The following is a 24,431-nucleotide window of genomic DNA, read 5'->3' on the forward strand; positions in this document are numbered from 1 at the left end:
ATATTTTTTTTTCTAATTCTAGTGCCATTATATTGTGGTTCCATTATTCTAAGTCTTTTAAGGCATAAGTGTTTTAATTTGTTATATGTTAAATTTTATACTATTAACCAGATGTTTTAATTTGTCATTTTGAACATTTTGTACAGAAAATAGGAAAAAAATAAAAACATTCATTTTGATGATTATGTAATTGTATTTTTTTTATTACTACCAATAGTACAACACTTGGTTAGTATATACGAGTGCAAAAAACATTTTTAATTATTATCAGTAAAAGAACTCTTGAGTTAAGTTTTTAAATGAACATGGGCATACCTCAAGGAATATTAATGTTTTGCATCCAAAAAATTTTAGTGCGCCATACCTATCTATTCCTTATAGATAACTTGGATTAATATGTATTTTTTGCATTATTAATGGTTAAAAGTATAAAAATTATGTGAATTATGGATAATTTTTTTACTTGAGCATATGTATAGCAACTTGTAAAAGTTCAAAAATTTGTAATCAAAATAGTCTTAGTGTATACTAATGTGGATCTTAAATTCCTTAACTTATTCATAACCATAACATAATTACTATAACTATTTTAATTATTAAATATTCAAGAATCTAAATAAGATAAAGTTTAGTTACTTATGCTTAACATTTAACAATATGATGTATCATTATTATTCTTCCAAGCGCATTCTTCATTAGCTTTCCATAAACCACTGCCGTCTTCAAACTGTTCCTTTTTAAAAATGGGAACTGTGGTTTTTAGTCTTTCAAGTATAAACGAGACAGCTTCTTGAGCGTGTTTACGATGAGGAGATGAAGCAGCAATCACTACACCAGCTTCTCCAACTTTTACTTCACCAATCCTTATATAGAACAGTGTTATTAGACAGGCTATATTAATTATACTTAAAATTTTAAGATAAAACTTATCAATTCTTCAAGTTACCTGTGATGTATTGCAATATTCACAACTTCAGGCCATTTTTGTCTAGTCAAAACAGTGATATTTTTCATTTGCTTTAACGCCATTGACTCGTAAGCTTCGTAAAATAATGTTTTTACTTTATTCCCATTAAAATGTTCTCTAGTTGTTCCAATAAATATTGATACAGCTCCACACTGTGGCGAGTTGACAGAACTTATAGCAGAGACAATGTCCAATTCAAAATTTACAATTTTTAAATCAATCATTTTTTTTTAACCTGATAAAAAATTCAATTATTGGAAATCTTAGGCTTATAAGAACACTGTTTTTAATTAAATTTTTCCACTAGTTTACTACCTCCACTTATTGGCGGGATAACAGCCACAATATCCTTTTCTTTTAAGGTGATTTGCAAATTATCGGATATATAATTCTCATTGACAGCTAATATAAATATATTTCCTATTGATAATAAATTAAATTGTTCTACCAAGATGGAACGCAAATCGTGTCCAAATAAAGTTTGTGGCAATTGAACAGTTGTACTCTTTAATTTAGACAATTCACGAGCTTGAGCAAAAAATATAATTGTAACATTTACCACAGTCATCACCTAAACATATACAAAAAAAAAAAATTAATTATATTTTCAAATTCTGATAAATTGATAAGTATTTATTAATTATCTTACCACTACTAGCCTGTATCAGAATTTTTTGGGATTGTCATATTAAGTATTAACCATAATTTAAGATATACATATAAATATATCTTAAATAGTGATACCTACTAACTAAAACACTATTACTTTAATTTTTATATAATCATTATTATCCTAAGAATTTTAAAACATTTAAAAATGTGAATACAATGTATTTATGAAAAAAAAAATAAAAATATATTTGTGAACAGTCTATTTTATATTATTTTCATTTAGCTTATAAGCTGTAGCACTGTTTATTAGCCAAAGGCTAAAAATTATCCATTCCCCTTATAAAATGACTGTCATCATATATTCATATCAATTAAGCCAAGTGCATTTTTAAAACTCACATTGATTTTTGTATTTAGCTTGACATTTTAGAAGTTAGCATTCAGAGTTCACAAAAATGTATTTATAATTGTGTGAGTTCATATTGTATCTATATGTAAATCCTGAATATTGTTATACAATCTAACAAACAATAATTTAAAAAAACAGTGTAAAAATAATCAATTAGTACTAAATATATACATATATTTATGATTTTAAAAATTTTAACTACAACTTTTTTTTTAATTGTGAAATATGTGAAAATACAATATTTTAAAATTTACAATGTGTTTAAGAATGTTGAATAATATAGTTTGAACTAATCTACTTCTTACTTATTGACACCCATTAGAATGTTAGCACCTATTTTACCAATTTACAGGAAGTCGAATAATGATGTACATCAAATAACAAACTCAGAAAAATCAAAAATACTATCATATAGGTACTGGCTAAACCCCACTCATTCAATTGCAAAAATGAAATAATTATGAACAGACTAGGTCCATTTAACGGAATAGGTCATTTAAAGATGTTTTATGGTCATCTTATAAGGAGAGAAGAACCAAAACTGAGCCAAACCTATGGAAAACTTCTAACAGTAAAGCATTTCCTTGCGTACTATAAAATTATATGAAAACTAAAAAAAACCTAGAAATATCCGATAATCTATTTGAAGCCCTTCAAAGAGATTGTCGGATATTCAAAAGCCTAATCAAAGCAATATCAACAAAATTATCTTATTTTTCAAACATTTTAATATATACAACTTAATCTAAGAAAACCATTGTATTCAACAATATGTAGAATAATGTAATAATTAATATTGTTGTAAGCTAATAATATTAATTGTTGAAACTTTACTAAGAATAAAAAAAAAGTGGTTTAATTTAAATTAAATTATTAGTTGAATTTACAGCTTAAATTTTATTCATTTGAATAATTTTTATTTAAGTAACTATATAAAATTATAAAATTACCTTTTAGCACTAATATAATTATTTAATTAAATAGTGAACCTAAATTAATTGTATTTAATAATATTAATAAAATAAAACATTAGAAAAAAAAAAAAAATTAAAAAAATAGTTTAAATTAAATGAACTGAAAATTAATAATGGTTAAATAATAGACATAGTCAACAATCGGTATTTTAATCTTTTATGGTTTACAATAATGTAACTATATCAATTAAGTTTTAATTTAAAAATTCACACTTAACAAGATAAGAATAAGTACTTAATAGTTATAAAAAAATCTAAAAATTGTTGTATTTACTACAGTTAGTAAATACAGTTGTTTATCACAATTTAATCCAAATACTCCAAAATGTATTTATTTATTATCTGTGTATAGTGAATTATTTTAAGTAAATAATTATATTGAATAAAAAAAGATAATCAATACTTGAATAATTTATTTGATAAATTATATTTTCATTTTTCACTACCTACACTAATAATGAATGATGAATATCTTTAGACTATAATAGATTACTTATAATACTGTAAATGTTATATAATGTACAATCTAAAACTATAAAACATACAATCATTAAAAAAAAATTAAAGTACCCTACCTTGATAAATAATTTTAAGCCCTTGAGTGGAAGTTTAAAAAAACATAATGATCTTTTATTTAATGTTTGATCATTTAATATTTGAAACACTAGACGAGAGGTTAATCTGTAGGCCATACTGAAAAATTTAAAAGGCTTCCAAAATATTACGTAAGAATGTAATATAATAGCTGTAATAATAGTAATAAACTATTCAAGAAATTATTTTATGGTTTTTTTTTTTTTTTTGACTACCTAACTAGAATAATGAATACTTTATCATAAATTCAGTGATTGCATATTATTAAAGTATATTATTATAATTATTGATAATGTATAATGTAATATTATTTTTATCATTTAGTCATGTAGACATGAAAATAAACCATGGCTATAGATTGTTATTAGGGCTTGGATTTTTTTTTTTTTTAATTCTTTAAGCATGATGTTATAACGTCGTTTAAAATAAGTAATATTCTTTAAATATTTTATAAAGAAAAAAAAAATTTTTAAATTATTCAGTTTTGAATTAATTTAGTTTACATTGACAGTTTAAAATTTAAATTATACATTTTATTTATAATCACAATTAATTAGTTAGGTAGTTTATAAATAGCTTATGAAAATATACATTATGGTGTATCCATGATGGGGGGAGTTCAGAGTCTGGGACCCCTCCCTATTGATTGATGGTATTTAAAATTTTTATTACGTTCTAACACATTGTTTAATTTTAATCGTACTTATACTTATTTCTTTTACCAATTTAAGAGTTTATGAATCAAAATATATATTGTTTTTTTAATTACATAATTTGTTTTATACTTTTTACATGTTTAACAAATTTGAGACCACCCTTTGAAAAATTTCTGGGTACGCTCCTGTGTACTATAGTCTATAGTTATTCATTATTTTCTCCAGAAAATATTTACAAAAATAAAAATATTGTTTTTTATCCTCAAATATTCTCTAAAGTATTTAATATTCTCAAATCCATATAATATGCCTTTTTATGCAAAATAAATTGTTTTTAATAATTCATGTTTTATAAATTGTAGATTTATATTTCTTTTACTTAACTACATACACTAGAAACAGTAGAATTAGTAGAAACAAACATGAAAAAAAAATTATAAAATTACAAAAATCCGTCTTCTGATAATTAAAAAGATAAGCTAAAAATGATAACAGGTCGCGACGATACTGCCACTTGCCGTGCCATACAGCAAACCTATTGCTATAATGCTATATTACAGTCTGTGTGTGCCAGACTTTTAGAAGTCAGCTGATGCGTTGTTATTGTTTTGGGAAACAGCTGACGTTATTCGACAATAGTTGATTACGCTGAATAATCGAAAGTAAACATAAAAAGACGTAAATAATGGTAAAAAGTAAAAAGACGTAATTTATTATTTAATGTTATTACGTCTCAGTTTTATTCTTTCGTGTTTGGTCAACTGATACATGATATTCAGTTTTAAATCGATTATCGATAAATTATGTGTTCACTTAGATTACTGTGAAATTGTTTCATATGTATATTGACTAAATTCTGTTGTAAAAATAAAGATAAAGATTTTTAAAGGTTCAATTACGATTTGGTCGAACCGTCACGAACACACATTGATCTATTGGATAACGAATACACTAAGTCAAATTTTCGACGACCAATTGGGGTAGGAAATTAGGATTATTGATTTTAAATACTGTAAACTACTGACTTAATGACTAATGAGCATAATACATTATAGTATCATAATTCTAATTGTTTAATATTTTTTATAGTCCAACAGCTCGAAATAGTTTCGATGGGTCGAATATTCCTTGATCACGTAGGCGGTGACCGACTCTACGCATGTGCTGCATGCGATACAAACCTAACTAATCGTGATGAATTGATTAGTACCAGATTTACAGGTGCAACAGGTCGAGCATTTCTGTTCAACAAAGTTGTAAACCTCAATTATAGGTATAGTGTTATGTCTTTATAAAGTAATAAAATGATTTATATTGATATTCACAAAATATTTTAATTTTACATTAGAAAATTAATAAAATTAATTCATTTGATTTTTAAATTACTGAAGAAGTTAATCTGTAAATCAAAATGCTTATTAATTTTTTTTTTTTTTAAGATTACCTTACTCATTTCTTTCAAATACTTTTTTTTATAAAATAATTTACATTATGTATTCAGACCGGAACTACTGATAGAGCTTTCGTGGACCACAGTTTATGAAACACTATTACTTAGGTTAAGCAACTTTTTATTTATTCAATACTTCTCCAGCAGACTTATAAAAATAGATATTTAAAACAAAACTTATATTGTATTGAATATATTATTATTCTATTAAAATAGTGTATTATATGATTATTTTAGTGATATTTTGTGTAAAAAAAAAAAAAAACCATAATTTACTAACAATTATGACATAAAAATCTAAATACTTGTAGACTTGTTATACACTGTTTAAATTTGAATGAAAGGTCATTAGAAAAAGTAATGCTTAATATACTAATTTTTTTGATTATTTATGTGAAATTGTGAATTAAAATAAAAATGTAGGTAATTAAAAATTATAAATCATAATCTAAAACTATCCAATCTAATTACTTATTATGATTGTTGTGAATGATATGATGGCTATTGTTCAATCAATTGAAAAAAATGTATTACTTAATTATACATACTGTTTTTAGTTATGTATTATTAAAAATTTTAATAACAAAACTTAACTTAGATATATATTTATTAATTTATTTAATGTTTTCATTTTTATAATCTGAATATCATTAATCTTTTTTCATAGTGATGTGCAAGACCGAGTAATGTTAACTGGTCGTCATATAGTGCGAGATGTATCATGTAAAAATTGTGACACAAAGTTAGGATGGATATATGAATTTGCTATGGAAGAAAATCAGCGCTATAAAGAAGGACGAGTTATATTGGAAAGGGCATTGGTTACAGAAGGAGATGGTCTTGAACACGAAATATAAACATATTTTGAAATTTGAATTTGTACAGATTTTTTTTTTTCATTAAAATTGTATTATATCAATCTGTAACATAATAACATTAGGGGTATAATTTAAATATACTCCAAAAATAATTTTTTTTTTAAAATTTAAATATAAATGTTTTGATGTTCCATAAAAAATACCTGCACTTATGTTATTCAATATTTTTTACACTAAATATTAAATTTTGAACTTAGATTAATAAGTTTATTTATAGTAATGTATATATTATACTGCATGATCAAAATGATTAAAAAACTTAAGGAATAAATATGTATGTATATAATTGGTACATATTATGATGTACCTATTGTACCAACTTAGCCATTAAGTATATTATCTATTAATTTATTTGTTGTAACTTTATTTTGTTGATAAAATTATTTTTCATGTACCTAATTGAGTAATAAAAATATTAATTTGACTTGTGGTTAAAAAACACAATCATGAAACAAATTCATAGTTTTGTTATTTTATGTATTTATTAAATTGGTTCTATCGTCGAGTTATGCACATTCTAAAATAATTGATATATTCTATACTCTGTATTGTTATAACTTATAACACTTATAACTAATTTTATCATTAAAATACGATTGAAAGTTTATCGAGATACCCTAGAATCTAGTCTAGATTATATAAAGCTTACTTTTAGGTTTGATAATAGACCAATTAACCCCAAAATTGGTTTGACTGAACTACCTTAACTGAATCTATTAGCAGGATACTCCACCCACATTTTCTCAGTGTTGTCGATAACTTAATATATAACATGATAAATTTAACTTTTAGAATTAGTTATGATCAATTATTTTTGATACTAGAGTTAATTGATTAATTATTAAAAAGCTAAACATATTATCTTGGGGCTCTATGATAAAAGGTTAACAATTGTAAATTTAAAATGCTCATAGGTACTTGCTTCAAAATTGAAGTACTAAAAAAAGCATAGGTAAGTGGAGCTCTTATCCAAAGTCTTTATCTTTCCCTATCATTTACCTTTGCATTTGACTGATCCACTCTATTAGTCTAGTGTCGAAAATAACAGAGTAAAACGGAGTGGTTCTAATGAACGTAAAATTACTTATTAGTCAGACGGAGACAATGCACATACATAGTACGTACAAAATCCTCTTTAAGAAAAAAAAGGGAAAAGATCTGAAAAATATATTTTGTAAAATTCACAGGACAGCGTCGTTTAATGACGACATATAGATGTACACTCGGGATATTAAGAACATGGTATTCCCGGACTTTAGCTTACGCTATAATCATGCGAATCATATTAGTGGTTCTGGCCCCCGTTGATAAATGTAACTACCTACACGAGTATTGAGTAGTCGTAAATTTGTAGAGAACTAGGGAGTGCATACATTTCTAAGAGTTTCAGATCCCAAGACTCCCTTTACGGCTTACGTCAGTAGACGCAATATCCGAAATCGGAAACATTGAATAAAATATATCATTGCACGCGAGATATGAACGCAACGTAGGTAGAGGACAGAGGCAATACCATTAGAACGTTTGATTATCATTTATTGTAATCTGGACTGTTCAATAGGTACCTGTTTAGGTTATATTTTAAAATTGAAATAAATTTATAAGTATCGACCGAATTATTAATAAGCAAGTGACATTTAAAATACTGATCTAAAAACGCGATAAGAAGGTACTGGTTCGCACGATTGAACTTTATAAAATAATGCTTAAATCTTGTAGGTATGATAATGTATCTAAACATTCTAAACCATGTGTCTAAGCTGCCTATCAGACATCCCATTAACTTAGAAAAGAAACAACACATCAAATCTATAGCGAACGTCGACCTCACCTTACTGTTTTTCTCGTCTAAACGGACAATATTTATTATAATTATTATTAAACATTTGAGAACAGAAATAAGGTGGTATTGGAAATCGTTTGTAAGATGTATCACTGTATCAGTGACATTTAATGAACTATACACGTTTGTATATTACCTACTACCTAGAATTTAAAAATTGTCTTTATTAATAAAATGTTTAGTGTATGATTTGTTTTAAACAGGAAACTCACACAAAAATTAGTAAAACAAGTAAATATTATTAAAAACAAAATAATATCTTATTTTAATTTATATATTCCCCTTTAAAGTGTTTTTTTTTTATTCTCTAAAAATTCAATTTACAAAATTGTACAACCATATAAAAACAACAAAAAAAAAAAAAGATAAAAATATTTTTAAAAACAAATATAATTATTTTTATTTTAATTCAGTGCTGGCCATTTATAGTTAAGTAGAGTCTACGTAACAATATATTAATGTATATATTATATACAAATAAACCATAGATTTGATAATATTTAATAAGTGCATCCTAATAAAAAAAAAAATAAAATAAAATAAGATGCATTCAAGTTTTTGTCATATCTATTGCAAACAACAATTTTGTGTAAATGAAAAACAAAAATATAAATTATACATTTAGTAAACAACATATGGCGCCCATTTTGAGTGGTAATATTATATTTCATTTGTGTATGTGTTAGTTGTTTTAGGTTTTTTACCTTTCACAACAATAGGTTTGCCTTGAATAATGCCTTTTTTCTTGCGGGCAGACTAAAAAAAAAAAAAATTAATTGTATTAAGTATTATCAGGTTTTAATTATTGTTAGTGAAATACTCTTTTTAATTTGTAATGTATACATAGCATAATGTTTGAACAGATTTTTTGAGAATATTTTTATGCGCTATATTATATAGATTTACTAGTATAAAATACTCCAAAGAGGTCTGTAAGTACCTTTTTCGATAAAGTAGATGCTCCAGGATTACGAATTTTTCTTTCCAGAACTGGTATACGTGGCCTATTAAACTCATCTGGTTTTTTTACCCTGTATATTCTGACCAACCAGTGTTCAGTAGTGTACGCTTCTTCCAAATAGGTGAGATCAAAATTTTGATTACCAATGACTGCGTTACGCGTACGATCAAACCCAGCAGGTGTTCTAAAATCCAACTGTAAATCACAATATAGTTATATTTTTCAATAGACAAAAAAAAAGTATTCATGCATACCTTCAAGTCTCCAAATCTATAGTAACTAAGTTTATACATAAGACAATTGAGCATAGTTGGTGAGCCCTGACTGTCAATTCTAAATTCACCTCGTTCAGTAAAATAATCAGATTCCTAGATAAAACCAATTTTTTAATTTAAAATCAATAAAAAAATAATAAGTCTCTAATTATTTTTACCCTTATGTCTTTTGGATGTTCGCCTTCAGCAATCCTAACCATCCATAAGAATTTATTGATATCATCACCTGAGTATCCAATTACACCTCCAAATATAACAAGAACATAATCAACATCAAGTGATGTCATAATCTCATATGCTTTTGGCTCGGTTGATGACATCGCTTTTCCAACAAGTGCTATATGACTATTGTTCCAAGTATTATTATCAACTAATGTTGTGCGATTTGCCATTCCAGCTATTTGATAGCCATAATCCCACCAAGACATAATACGAGCATCATTGTCAGTGTTTTGGGACAGCCAATAGTAAGCTTCACGAAAATCATCCAATATTTGACGAGATCTAATCAAACAATTATGAATAGATTTTATTATTTTGGTATGAGTTGCAAAGAAAAAATAGTTATTATTTAAAAATATATATTATAGACATCTTACCCGTCATTACTGAATGATGCTAATACAATACTAGGACTAGAGTATGCATTACTGGTGACCCATGTACAGTGAACAACAAACATCATTAATACGAGTAACATAGAAATAGTTACAATACTTCTAATATTTGATCCAACACCTTCTCCATTATTATTATCATTGTTTAATGAAGCAATTGTTGGTGGCTTCTTTTTACTCTTTCCAGAGCCAGAACTTGATGACTACAATAAAATAAATAAGTTAAATTAAGTGTAAAATACAATTATTCATTAGCTTTTTGTCCCAAAACACCACAACATTTTAACTTTGAATAATAATAATAATAATCAAACAATTATAACAGAGTTAATACTAAATTTATTTATACAAATTTCTTTCCAAAAAGCACGTTATATTTTTATTATTTTGATTGACAATACATATTTTTAATTTCATATTTCAAAACCAAAATTTATTTGAGATCTTTTGATTTGTAAAAATCAAATTTCAAACAAGTAGTTTTTTAGTCATAAGTATTTTAAGTTTAAATGAGCAAAGTAATAGACAAACATTTTGCAAGGTGTTTTCATCTAAACTTTTAATACTTATAATTCATTAACTGTAGATTAAAAATAAAAAGATATCAAAAAATAAGTATATAAATATAACAAAAAGTATATAAATAATTAAATAAATCAATATTATTACTTGAGATGATTTAGAAGGAGTCTTATCCTTAGCAGGCTGTTTTTCTTCAACAGCTTTTGTTCCATTATTAGTTACTAAACCATCTTCTTTTAAATAATTTTCAAAAATTTTGGAAAATGCAATACCACTAAGAATGCATACAGCTGGCGTTAAAGTTAACATTAACCTGACCATAACACCAGCAAAATAAACAGCACTCAGAGCATATAAAACCACTAAATAAAAGAAATTAATAAATATTTTGACTTTTGAATAAGTTATTATAAATTTATACCAAAAAGTCGTTCATCGTTATATTCTTGAATACAATACCATAATCCAGCAGGAAATATACAAACAAGTATATGGAGATCAAAGAAAAAGCTAAACCATGTTGTTGGTTGATGCTCAGATACTGATGCGATAATTGGAATATGTATCTTGGCATATGTTGTATCCCATAGGGAATAGAATCTAAAACAAACAAACAATAATTATATCAGCATAATACAAATATTTTTGAGATTGAGATATAGTAACTTGAGTATTTTAGACATTAAATTAGATTGTTTGTTTAAAAAAAATGAATGAACATACCTTCCACTCCACGGTGCAATGACTCCAGCCCAAGTTAAACCAACTACAGCCAATAGTACAATACCAGACGTGACTAGTGTTGCGAATATAAATATAAATTTGAATTCAGCTTTAGTGATGCGAGTTTGAATGTAATTAAATGCCCCAGCAGCCATGACTAAAGCAAATACTCCAGATGCTGCCATGTGCTCACTAGTCCTAATTGGTTGAAAACCAACAAAAGGAATTTGCATACTCAAAACCAAACCAAGTATGTAAAAAACAGTGTAACTTGTGAATAAACGATATGAATAACGGCCCATAATCAGCAATAAAAAAACATGAAGGGGAATCAAGTTAATAATGAATACATATCCACCCCAAGCTGATACCTAAATAATAAATAATTAATTACATTTTTAGTATTAATTAATAAATTATAATAAATCTTAGACAAAGTCAGACAAAAAAATCTGGACTCAATTTTTTAAGGCTGGAAAAAAGTAAAATAATTCAAACTAATCAATTCACTAAATTAAAAAAAAAAAGTTGACTGATTTTTTTGTATTGATTATAATAATTAAAATATAAAAAAAAATGTATATTTTCAGGCTTTTTGTAAGACTTAAAAAATGTGGTCAGATTTTTTTCAACTAAGTCTTTATGTCCTCAGATTTTTTGATTGATTACTATTTACGACTTACCATATAGAAATAAGAAAGAGCAGTAAGCACTGACCAAAAAACAGAACCAGTCTTGATAGATTTCACCTAGAATTTAACATATTATATAGATTAATGATTAAATATTTTTAATTTTGGTATTATATATAAAAGTTTAAAGCAAAATAAATCAATATGATTATTTACCCAAAGATAATAGGTAAATTGTAGAGCAAATATAGCAATTCCTTCATTGTCATAGCTCCCAGCTACTGATCGGCTAATATAACCTGGTACAATTGCAATGAAGCAGCATGCAAACAATCCAGCACCTGGAGACCAAAGCTCTTTGGTCAGGAAATATGTTGATATTGCTGTCATACCACTATAATATACAAAATAAATAGTTAAATATTAAAAATATTAAACATTTATAAAAGTATACAAAAGAGGAGAAATACTAGTATTAATTTATAATAAACAATATTTAGTTTAGATTTAATTCAATCGAGTTTGATTGGATATATTTTAAGTGTACAGTACACATTTTATGTATATTTAATTAATAACAAATATTGTATATGTTTGTAAAGATCATAAAAATTGTTATTTTTGTGATAGTATGATAAAATTAAAAAAAAATTATGGGTAACTATACCCTAACTCAATTAACAAAAACTATATGTTCAATAACCATAGTATAGATGTAATTGGATTTTTTATCGAATTAAAATTATTTAAAGTTATACTAGTTACAAGTTGTACATGTGAACGAGTATTTTTGAAATTAAGTATAATAAAAAATAAATAAAAGGAAGAGAAAAATTCACTAATACCAACTGGACAATCTATTATTAATATTTACTGAATCAAAACTAACATCTACAGTTGATATTTCCAGGTAATTCATGAATTTATAGTTATTGAAAATAGAAAAATTTATAATATTTCTTTTATTATGATTGATATATTATAATAAAATAACAATGAATATGTTAAAATATTATGTTCATGTACTTCAAAACGCTTATTTAATTTTTGAATACTGAGCTAAGCTTTTATTTAAAATTTTTATTTTTAAACGTGATTAAATTTATATTTATTTCATATGATTTTAAAGAATTTAAAATTTTGTTTTTAAATTCAAAAATATGTTGACACATACAGATTCAATTTTATTTTATTAAGAAAGTATTAAAAAAATGTGGGGGAACTTCCTAAGTGTTAGGGCACTAGTTTTTCAAGACTTGATAGAAATTTAAGTCTGTACATGCCTATAAACAGATAGGCTAGATATTTATAAAATTTATAAATTTATGTTTTAGTCACTACCTACATATGAAACTACAACCAAAACTACCATTTAAAATAAAATCATTTTGTATAAACAGTTTTAACAACATTATGTTTTAAAAAATTTAGTTCGATTTAAAATTGAAAATATAAAATAGGTAAATATAATAACATACTTTTACTAAGTTATTTTTTTCTGTAAAAATAATAAATATATTTTTAAAACATGAAAAAGATCAATTTAAAAAATATTAAGAACACTAGTTTTAGCAATCTTTATATTTTACCTGAATATGGGTGCCAAAAATACGCAAATATCTCTGATATGTACAGGAATATTTAACGCATGTAAGACGTGGTGTATTGCACCGGACGTGACCATCAATCCTGGATAGACCGTGCCACCAACAATTCTGCCAAGCGGATACCATGCTCTTTCATCAAACCAGTTCAAAAAATTATAGAAACCATGTTCAACCATGTAAGCTGTCGCACGGTAATTGAACCTGTAACACGAGCAAATCGTGGTGGTGAATTAACGATGGCACGAATGCTGGGATACTATGTATTTATGTAGTTCTGTGACCATAGGCGGATCGGATCGCTGGTACTCACCACGGGTCGAATTCGTGGATGATGCTCTCGAACCGTATAACGGCAAACAGCCTGGCAGAGAATCCAGACACCCATGCCAGAAAGAGGATGGCGAACGTGATGAGACTTTTCCATCCGGCCGGGTTGGTGAGCAAAGTCTTCATATTAACATTAGGGTCCACGGGATAAAAGTTTATTTACATCGATCGCGATCGTTCGATGGGACAAATTTCACGTACCGCAAAACAAAGATTATAGGTAACCGTCCACCATCGTTGAATACTATTTATGAATTATAATATTATAAATTAATTTTCAACTTCACGGTTTGCGGACCGGAGAGTTGGCTCTAATCTCTACACGTCTATACTATAGTTATAGCAGCAACGCTATTTGAACACGTATACGTACAACATGAACTGTATAATATTTATTATTTACCCGTAAACAGTGCAAGCCGGCAACATGACATCACCATTTGAGGTTAGAAATCCGCCGGATGAGTTGGCAAACGCTTCATCCTATGAATCGTCACTGACAATGTTATCACGAACACAACATCTTATCACTGAATAAATTGGATTTTGTTCCTGAATTTTGGATGGACTTATGATCCACAAAATTAAAATGCATATTATGCGTTTTATCTGCAACTGTTATCAACAGCTGTGATCATCGAAACGGATAAAGATAAAGTAAATAGTAAATACTAAATACATCACAGCTGCGGGGCCACTGCCAGTCTTATGATGTCGTAATGTCGAGGCTGTCAATGTGTATGTTATATATCGTACCAGATTGTTGTGAACGATAAGATAATGAACCACAATAAACAAGATTATTTAAAAATGTTAAAAGCGTAATTTTAAATACAGTATTTTTAATTTTTGTAATATTCCGGTTTGTTATAGATTTTTTTACTGTTTTCAGAGTTTATTTTATTATTTAATTTTATTTATACACATTTTTCATTCCGATGGAGACTAATAAAGACAAGAGACATTCCATGGGATCCGAACAATTTAATAGGCTTCACATAACTGCTCCTAGAACGTTTTCAAATCAATGTCATGTATTAAATAAAGGAGCCATAGATTGGTAATCATTATTTTCAAATTGTCATGTTTTTACTTCTTACTTCTTAAGCACTGTGTTTATGTGGGAATATTTTTGTTAGTTTTAAATTTATCTAATTTAAATTTAAGTTGTCTGAATGTAATGTGTTGAATATTTTAATATTAAATAATATTAGTTAAATCATTTTTTAGGTCTGAAAATGGACTTTTAGCTTATGGGTCCAATTGTCTAGTTGTAATTGTTGATACAACCAAAGTCATTCCAGTCCAATGCTTCACCGATCACAAATCTTTAATTAAAAAGGTTAATATTTTTTCAAATTTTATCTCCTATTTATTCCAACTATATTGAATACAATAGTTTTTAGTTAATGAGTAACATTTCAATGTATTATTTAATTACTTTTAGACATTTTTTTTCAGCTTTTATGGGTTCCATTTGATTCTGTATCTGGTGCATCATCTGAATTAGTTTCTGCAGACTGTGCAGGTGATATTGCATTATGGGATGTTTGTCGAGGTCGATGTATCTCGTGGATTGACTCAGAACAATCAAAACCAGTTAATGGTAAGATGTTTTTTTTATGTGATTGTTAATCACAATTTCTTACATTGTTTAAACATTAGGACTTGAGTGGGTGCCATCTTCGTTAAACAATGATTTACTATTGGGAGTTCTACATGCTCCTTACACATTTTCTATAGTAGATGTGCGTAAAGGTACTCGACTATGGAAAAAAACATTTTGTGATACAATCAACAGTTTTGCTTTTGATCCATTTCACTTAAATAGAATTGCTTGTAAGTTGTTCATAAGTTATTCATTTTGAATTTATTATACAACAAGTTATATTTTCTAGTTTTGTGTCCAGAATGTATATTATTTTTTGACAACTTTGAACATAAAACAGCACTTAGTGGTAATGGCCGTAAATTTTATATATCAAATACTGCAGCCGGTGAGAATTCGACTGTAAATGAAGAATCTACTCGTCCTAGAACAAGATTCAAAAGATTGATGAAGGGTTTAGTATTAGGAGAAAGTCAACCTAAGTGAGAATTAAAAATATGCCTTTTAATTGTATTTTTGTAAAATATGAATGATATAAATATGTATTTTTATTTTTATAATATTAAGAATGGATCCTTCATTGACGGTTTCTGAATGTATTCAATTTGCATACCACCGTGCACTACGAAATCATATAATTTTAATGTATCAACATGATATATTAATTCTTGACCTATATATTAGTATGACAGTTGGTGTTATCAGTATAGATCGCTCTTTTTCTCCATTTTGTCAGGTAATATATTTAAATGAGTTAATTTAATCACAATTTTTTGTACAATTTATACTATTTTTAGATGTATTCTTGTCGACAACGGGATATTATATATTGTTTACAAGAATCTGGAAGTTTGTCATTGAAATTAAGACGTAAACCTATAGCTAATTATTTAATGTCTCCCATGGATGCTTCTCCTGTAGCTGTAGCTGGCAATGGTAATTTTATGTGAGTGTATGTAAATAGTATATCATGCATTATTTGTCTTATGTTTTAGACTCATCTTCTGATACATATTTGTGGTATGAACATAGAATACAAAGTGAAATAATCAGACAGACAAAAAATTCTAAAGTACTTGGTTTAGCAGTTTGTCCTATTACTGAAAAACACTGTGGTTTGTATTGACTTAAAATATACTTGAATTAAAAAAATTAGAATTAAATTATTTTTTTATTATTGCTACTTTTTTTTTTTAATATAGCAATACTATTAAGTTTGGGTAAGATAATGTTTTTTGAACTTGAGAAAATTATGACCGCATCCAATGATGTTTCATTTTATCTTGGACGACGTGATTATCATAAACTTACATTAAGTAACATTTTTCCATCGTTTAATGATGTAATTAGAATAGAAGTAAAATATAAGCAAATTTATTTTTAATAAAAATTTTTATGTTTATAGAATCAAGGCCTAATACCAAAAGTACGTTTATATCCTCGAGGAATGCTTCCTAGTCTTGAATCTACTTTAACTGTTATTAAATATTGTCCACCACTAACATCAGCTACAAGAGCTAAATACAAACCTCTTTTAGCTGTAGGTACAAATTCAGGGAACATTGCAATTTTTAATTTGGCTACCGGATTAATGTTAAAAGAATATCATGTACATTCTCATCCTGTTAGGTGAATTATTTATAGTAACTTAATGATAATATTTTAGTTTGTCAAATTGATTTTAAAATCATGTTTAAATATTATATTAGAGGTATTGAATGGATCAGTCAACGCTATATAATTTCTTGGTCATTTTATTCATATACATTAAATACTAAGAGTCAAGTTATTGTAACTGATATTCAGTGTGGACAGTCTACGCCTGTTCGTATAAATAAAGTAGATGAGCCGTATGTAGTATTTGTAAAAGTATCACCCTTAAAGTAAGTACTTGTTGTAATAACATGAAATCGCATTTTATAATTATTTTGTTTTAAATTCTTAGACAGTATTTTATAATTGGCATTAAAGATGGTCCAGTTGAAATTTGGGATTTAAAATCAATGTCGTTATTAAGTAAAATGTCAAAAAGATTTCCACCGGCTGTTTGCATGGTAATTATTTTTATTTTATTTTATTAATAATTAATAGTTTTTTAAACATTTTTTCATTTTTTAAGGAATGGGTTCAATGTAACATGTCTAAAGGAAAAAAAAATAGTATTACCACCACCATACTTGAAGGTACATGAATATAAAATATTATTTATTCTAAATCTAAAATAAAATTGAAAGAAGCTCATTAAATTTAAAATGTATTATTATGATTAGAGAATGAAACTGGATCAAAATACCCAGAACATTTATTGTTTTCTGACGTAGCAGGCAATCTTTATGCTTTTTTAATTGATTCAAATAGTTTTCTGAAGCCTGGTACTATGATAGAGCCTGGAGTAAGTTTTACAAACTATTATTAAAGAATGATTTATTTATTTTTCAACTATTCCATTAGATTTTATTAAAATCTCCTGTATACCTTACATGCAAGTTGAACATTGCTCTTCAAGCAGACAGTGATGGTAATTTATTTGTGTGGGATTTAAGTAACCAGATGGACAAACAAAAACAGCATATTAATCGTTTGGAAATTCGAAAATTAAAATTTGCACCTGGTGCTGGAAATTTCCGATTTTTATGTCTATCATCAGACGGCATTGACATTTTCAATGTTTTTGGAGTGAGTTATTTTTATACTGTAACTTAGAATTACAGTAATTGATCTAATTACCTGTATATAAAATTAAATGTTAGAGTGAAGTGTACAGTATGCACTCAATAGTTATAAGCATGTGTTATATATGCATGTTTTTTTTTAGTCTCCTCAATCCATTGAATTAATTTCCACAATGAAAATGGATAAAAAATTACAAGTTGTGGATGCTGATTGGGCTAGTGCTGAACATTCTGTCATCATGTTTAATGACCATTCTATTAGAGTATTTGACCTAAAGCTTACAAAGTCTTATTCTTCAATATACAACTATGAATTTGATGGTATTTTTATTAATATTAAAATTATTATCTATATTAAAAATTATGTTATTATACTTTGGTGTATGAGAGAATTTAAATGTTTTGCGCATGTAGACTGACAGCAGTGACCGATGTTGACCAATGCCAATGTTGTTGGTATGTCTAATGAGTGAGTGATGCATCAACTTGAACATGACTTTACTCCTGTGCTGGATTATTATTACTTAACTTATAATACATTTATTTACAGTGTGTATAATGATTATTTGATACGTTCTTATGTAATTTTATTATATTTTCCTGATGAATCTTATTATATTATATGCATTGTGTATAAAACTTAATATATAACTTTGTTTGTTTCTCATGATTATTATTATTTTATTTTCTAGATTTACTGGGACCTCCAACAATTCTAGACCGTGATTTATGCAAGATGTTCTATTTTTGGCTTTCTGCTACTTGTAAAAAAGTTTATAGCACAGAACTTGGTTTTAATAATTATGAATTATCTTGTAAATAAAAACAAATTGTTATTAATTATAATTTTGAATCTAATCCACTTAGTTGAAGTTAATATTTTTTATTTTTATAGTAATTAAAAATGCTTGTCATTCTCTACCATGGACAGAATTAGAATTGTGTACAAAAATTGCTGAACGATCTTTAGTAGTATGTCAATCACTTGGACTAAAGAATGAAGTTCAATTTTGGACTGTGGCTCTTTTCTACATCATGACGGGTGATGATTATGCTACAAGTGTTGTTCCTCCTTTAGACTCTTGTTATGATGTTGTATGTGACTGTGAAACATATCGAGTAAGTTGAAAGATTCATCTCTTTGATCTTTAAAGTAATCATAGTTATATAATCAAATTGTTTAATTAAGATTTTTTTATTTATATTATAATATTTATGTGAGAATTTTTTTATAGAATAGAACAGTGCTTTTATGGATTGTAAAAAAAAAATAATTTATTTAAGAAATTAGATATTGTAATGAGCTTGATACCTTTGCTGCATAAATATTTTTAGGATTAAAAGTGGCAACCTGCTAGTATATGCAATTATGTTTTATTAATAATTATACTTGAGTAATTGCATATTCACATTATTGAATAAGAAAAAATGGGTAAATGTTTAGAAAATACAATTAGAACGAGTCTTATTACATGAATGGAAAAGTGGCGACTATTTGCACATGAGACGTGTTGCTGATAAATTTATATTACTTGGAGAGAAAACTAGAGCATTAGATTTACTTTTAGCTACCAATGTGAATGATCCAAACTATTACACAGACGCACTGAAGTAAATCATTTTTTTTTTATTTTTTTTTTTTAAAAATTATAAATAGTTTTTAATTAACAGGGCTTGTTTGATTGCTACTGTTGATTCCAATACTGCTAATCAGAGTACAATTAAATTGGTAGCAGCTAATCTCATTGCAGAAAATAAAATTGATGAAGGTAAGGTTTTATATTAATATTGTGAGTATGAATTATAATTTTGAAAACATTTAATTCAGGTATTCAACTGTTATGTATGATTGGCAAGGGATCTCAAGCTTGCCGCTATCTTATATCATACAATCAATGGGAACAAGCTGTATGGTTAGCAAAGTGTTCATTGTCAAAAGATGACTTTGATACAGTTTTAAAAAGTTGGGCTGATCATTTATTATCTAATAGAAATCAGGTATTTCTCATTACTCTAAACTTTAATTAAATATTGAAAAATACATTGTATTATATTAAAAATAATTCCTTAATATCTTAAGATTATAATTTTGTTAATACTTCAAAACTACAACAAATAATAAACATTATTGAATTACTTTAAAAATTATAAATATTTATTGCTCTTTCAATTAAACATTTAATTTAATTTTGAATAAATTGTATATGTTGTAGGAACAAGCTGTCTTAGTATTGCTGTCATTAAAAAGGTTTAATGATGTATTGAAAATCTTAATCAATAGTGATCGTATTTATAGAGCTGCGCTATTGGTTTTAGCCTGTCATCAAAACAATATTGATCTTGACAATATCCTTTTTATCATAATTTTTACAAACTTTATTAACAATTATTGTATATTCTTAGTTAATTATATTATTAAATTATCCTTAATTCATATATTTATTACGTATTTTAGAAAAAGAAGTAATTGAAAAACTCAAACGAGAATTATACATTAATGGAGGTGAAGGTGATGTTGTGGACAATCTTTTTAATGAAAATAACACCTAAGAACAAATACTTACTGTGATATCTAATTTTTATCTATTATACTATTAAGTTTTAGTTCTTTAGTTTACTTTTTATCACTTAGTAATAGTTATATTTAAAATATGAATACCTAATACTTTCGACATTACTATGTTGCCTATTGTTATAATCAGTGCAATACTCAGAACTGTAAGATAAACCACATTTTATTTTTAAAAGTCTTTAGTAATATCAGTCAGAATTTGTAAATTATGTTTATCTTTGCCCATGAATTGTACTTGTATAGTAAATTAATAAGTTATTCTCAGACAGTACTTACATTGTTGCCGAAAATATGTATTTATAAAAGTACTTTTTTTGTAAATCTTGTAATTTTATGACATTAATCTGGTCGTATAAATGTCCGTGTAGTGCGCCTCCTCTTCTTAAATTGTTTTTAAGCTTCAATTTTAATTATGTAGTATATCTCAAAATACCATTTAATGTTGTGCTGTGAATTTCTTATCTTTGTATAATGGGATTTAACTTTTTCAACTTGAAATGATAAATCTGCAATGAATGTATTCTATGATGCCTTTTAATGTAACTTATATTTTAAAATCATTTATTCACGATTCATGTTGTCTATACTATTTCATAAAATAATTAAAAAATAGTGCTCACAAAAAATTTAGACAATCATTTAGTCTTCATATTATCATAGTAAATTTATCCTTTATTTGAACCTGATATATAATGATCCAAGAAATATTCCCGGAACAATATTTGCAATGTTAAAGTTAACCAAACGTGTAATTCAAAATGGTTGGTAGATGGTATACCTAAGTACAGCTAACTTCAAGTGACAAATCTAGTTGAACTTGTTCTTTAAACTTTTTTTCTATGTATTCTACTCCCTTATCCAATATTAACTTAAAAAGTGATTCATCTTTACTTTTTTATCTACCTAATGCATACATTCTTGTCTGGCTTCTCCTTTTAATTTTCAGAAAATTTGTTTGAGGCAAACCCTTAGCAATATTTTCTCTTGAATTAAATACTATTCGTCAAATAGATATTAATGGATTAAATCACAAATTACTGTACCTTTATCTGGAGTTCCTTGGGATAAAACGACTTAGCGTGGGTTGGTAGTCAGTAATTCAAAATTTTGGCAAATCAGTGATCTTGGTTTATACTAGTTACATGCATACATTGTCGCAAATTGCACATTTAGGAAAAATTTTATAAGACTTAGATTTTAAATTTTTACAGAGGAACACACGATAGTTTTAAATTATTTATTTCTTTAAAATTATACTGCACTCTAGTTAGTAAGACCTGTTCTTGAAATTGGGATCCACAGTTTTTTGCGTTCACCAAATTATTGGGTAGGTATAAACAAATTTCATGTGTTTTTATCCTAAATATTAAATGCCAACTGCATGACTAAACGTCTATTAGTTACTTGGTCTGAACAGTCTATTGAATTGATGGAAAATGGCTAATATAATACATTTCTTAAATTGAAATCTGACTGTTTTAATTCGACTACTCTTGTACACCGTAGTTTGAAAATGAAGACCATGGCTTTGACTACAAAGCATTTTTGAAATAAATATGTCAACTACATAACTTGTTAGTTTAAGATATTTATACTTGTACTTTTGTTATCATTTTAAGTATTAAACCAGTTTTATATTTGAATAATTAAATAAGTACTTTATATAAATATATCTATATTTTAATATAATATGCACTTAAGTACTATCTTACCTAATACCTTTACAGTTTAATATCAAACCAAACATTGAAGTATAAAATAAGTAAAATCTGATGTATGAAAAATTGGTTCCCAAATAACAATGTTAACTATAGGATTTTATTTAAAAAACACAAAGATGCACACTTAATGCACAAAAATGAAAAAACGCGTAATTTTTTAAAAATTGATTAATTTTATTAAATGTGAATTTTCAATTCATTATTATATAGAATACATTTAAAGACTGGTTTATTATAAATCTAGAGCTTATATACAAATCTTACAACTACTGAGCCGTAGTGTTAAACATATATAATTGAATATCTTGAAGGAATTGTTCATAAAAAATATTGTGAAATTGAAACAATTTTAAGTAGCTGTAACTTCACATTAAACACAAATGTTTCATGTATTATATCATACTATGTAATTTCATAAAAACATTAATAAATAAAACGAATTTATTGTGTTCAGTAAAATCAATTTATTAGGTATAGTTAAATTATTTTTGTTTAAACAAATGTTCATAACAAAAAAAAAAAAAAATATACATAAATTGAATTACTGCAAAATTATTATAGTAAGATAAAATATTGAAAATTTACTAATACACATACTATTAGACTAAAAATACTGGAGATCAAAATATTATAAGCAATTCAATCTTACAAATGGTTCAATGTAGCCTGTGTAATTAATAGTTAGTACTTAAGAATATCATTCCCTTTTTATAAATATTTTACACAAAAAACCATTTTAACCACTTGAGGATATTTAAAGCCAAGATATTAAACAAATAAAACAGATATTAACCATAAAGATAAAAGAAATTAATTTATTTATTATCTATCCGATAATAGTAAGTAATAACATGTTTTTAAACTATATATACTTTTAGCTTAATATTTTTAAAACTAAAAATCACATAACACTTCAGATGAGAATATTGTTAACCAGAAATCGGGTTAGATATTCTGTTCAACTTTACGAACAGTCTTACAACTTTATTATTCATAAAACTAAATATTTAAATTATAATAACTAAATTTTAACACTAAATTCTAGAACAATATAATTAAAATTATATTTAACTATTGCAGTAAGCCCATAAAAATTAACCAAAATTGTACATAAATAATTTGACAAATATTTGTTAAATAAATTGATATGATACACAAAAATAAGATTATTAATTTAATAAAATATAAACATTGACACTCTTGAATCACCATATATTGAAGATAAAAATGATTTAATTTTTATACGCATTATGTTCAATTTGAATTTAAAATTTGAGAATTTGTTTATATTAAAAACTGTTCAATAATTTTTTATATAAATGTATTCTCTGGTATTTATAGTTTAAATTTGTATTGTTTATATGTTTTTAATTTATAGAATACTGTTATAGGTTTTTATAATTCTATAAAAGATAATAAATAAGTTTCATCACAAACAAAATATTATCAATAACATTAATAATAACAATTATTCAAAAACTGTTCAATTTAACATCTAAATAATAATTGTATACAAATTTGAGGATTAAAATAAATAAATATTGAATTTCATATAGTAAAACAAATATACAATAATTATTGTTATATTATACGATTAAAATAAATTAAATTCAATTATATTCAACTTTAATGTAGACACATAGTTTAGTAATTGGTTAAGTTTTCGATAAATTAATTTAATAAATTAAAATCAGCTAAGGGGATTTTAATACCATTCAAGCATCAGACTTAAAATTGAAGTATCTAGTATTATTTCACCCTGATCTTAAAAGGTTTTAAACTGCTTCTGGTTTTATTTAACCTTAAATAT

At 26.0% G+C, this 24,431-nt stretch overlaps 4 protein-coding genes across 7 annotated transcripts; 2 read left to right on the forward strand and 2 right to left on the reverse strand.

Annotated features, from left to right (window-relative positions):
- Positions 1–173: 173 nt before the first annotated feature.
- On the reverse strand, positions 174–3,690 carry LOC112599122 (molybdopterin synthase catalytic subunit 1-like). Of its 2 annotated transcripts, none has more exons than XM_025345880.1 (3): positions 1,283–1,368; positions 947–1,202; positions 174–863 (listed from the first exon to the last, which is right to left on the reverse strand). In XM_025345880.1, the coding sequence occupies exons 2-3, from the start codon at positions 1,189–1,191 to the stop codon at positions 650–652; spliced, it is 459 nt and encodes a 152-aa protein (XP_025201665.1). In that variant the 5' UTR covers positions 1,192–1,202; positions 1,283–1,368; the 3' UTR covers positions 174–649. The 2 variants fall into 2 exon arrangements, with proteins under 2 accessions (XP_025201665.1, XP_025201666.1); XM_025345881.1 differs by lacking the exon at positions 174–863 and adding an exon at positions 3,538–3,690 and having other exon boundaries at positions 1,108–1,202; positions 1,283–1,538.
- Positions 3,691–4,722: 1,032 nt separating this feature from the next.
- Positions 4,723–6,588, forward strand: LOC112598958 (protein yippee-like 5). Its single transcript, XM_025345633.1, has 3 exons — positions 4,723–5,192; positions 5,302–5,485; positions 6,330–6,588. The coding sequence occupies exons 2-3, from the start codon at positions 5,325–5,327 to the stop codon at positions 6,517–6,519; spliced, it is 351 nt and encodes a 116-aa protein (XP_025201418.1). The 5' UTR covers positions 4,723–5,192; positions 5,302–5,324; the 3' UTR covers positions 6,520–6,588.
- A 2,344-nt stretch (positions 6,589–8,932) lies between these two features.
- On the reverse strand, positions 8,933–14,173 carry LOC112599118 (dolichyl-diphosphooligosaccharide--protein glycosyltransferase subunit STT3B). Its single transcript, XM_025345872.1, has 12 exons — positions 14,031–14,173; positions 13,703–13,921; positions 12,330–12,507; positions 12,165–12,230; positions 11,482–11,852; positions 11,180–11,358; positions 10,906–11,120; positions 10,219–10,439; positions 9,778–10,123; positions 9,599–9,712; positions 9,324–9,539; positions 8,933–9,139 (listed from the first exon to the last, which is right to left on the reverse strand). Exons 1-12 carry the CDS (start codon positions 14,171–14,173, stop codon positions 9,044–9,046), a joined length of 2,364 nt encoding a protein of 787 aa, XP_025201657.1. The 3' UTR covers positions 8,933–9,043.
- A 484-nt stretch (positions 14,174–14,657) lies between these two features.
- On the forward strand, positions 14,658–20,940 carry LOC112599119 (WD repeat-containing protein 11-like). 3 transcript variants are annotated; one of them, XM_025345873.1, is made up of 24 exons: positions 14,658–14,868; positions 14,940–15,107; positions 15,278–15,389; positions 15,509–15,653; positions 15,713–15,886; positions 15,946–16,138; positions 16,224–16,392; positions 16,454–16,592; positions 16,652–16,771; positions 16,859–16,998; positions 17,062–17,285; positions 17,366–17,539; positions 17,602–17,710; positions 17,776–17,839; positions 17,927–18,048; positions 18,108–18,332; positions 18,472–18,649; positions 19,021–19,143; positions 19,224–19,447; positions 19,773–19,939; positions 20,000–20,097; positions 20,157–20,326; positions 20,542–20,674; positions 20,775–20,878. In XM_025345873.1, exons 2-24 carry the CDS (start codon positions 14,986–14,988, stop codon positions 20,876–20,878), a joined length of 3,429 nt encoding a protein of 1,142 aa, XP_025201658.1. In that variant the 5' UTR covers positions 14,658–14,868; positions 14,940–14,985. The 3 variants fall into 3 exon arrangements, with proteins under 3 accessions (XP_025201658.1, XP_025201659.1, XP_025201660.1); XM_025345874.1 differs by having other exon boundaries at positions 14,658–14,859; XM_025345875.1 differs by lacking the exon at positions 14,658–14,868 and having other exon boundaries at positions 14,986–15,107; positions 20,775–20,940.
- The last annotated feature ends 3,491 nt before the right edge of the window (positions 20,941–24,431 follow it).

This window comes from Melanaphis sacchari, unplaced genomic scaffold, assembly GCF_002803265.2.
Source record: "Melanaphis sacchari strain LSU unplaced genomic scaffold, SCAv2.0 Contig4_pilon_pilon, whole genome shotgun sequence".
NCBI lineage: Eukaryota > Metazoa > Arthropoda > Insecta > Hemiptera > Aphididae > Melanaphis > Melanaphis sacchari.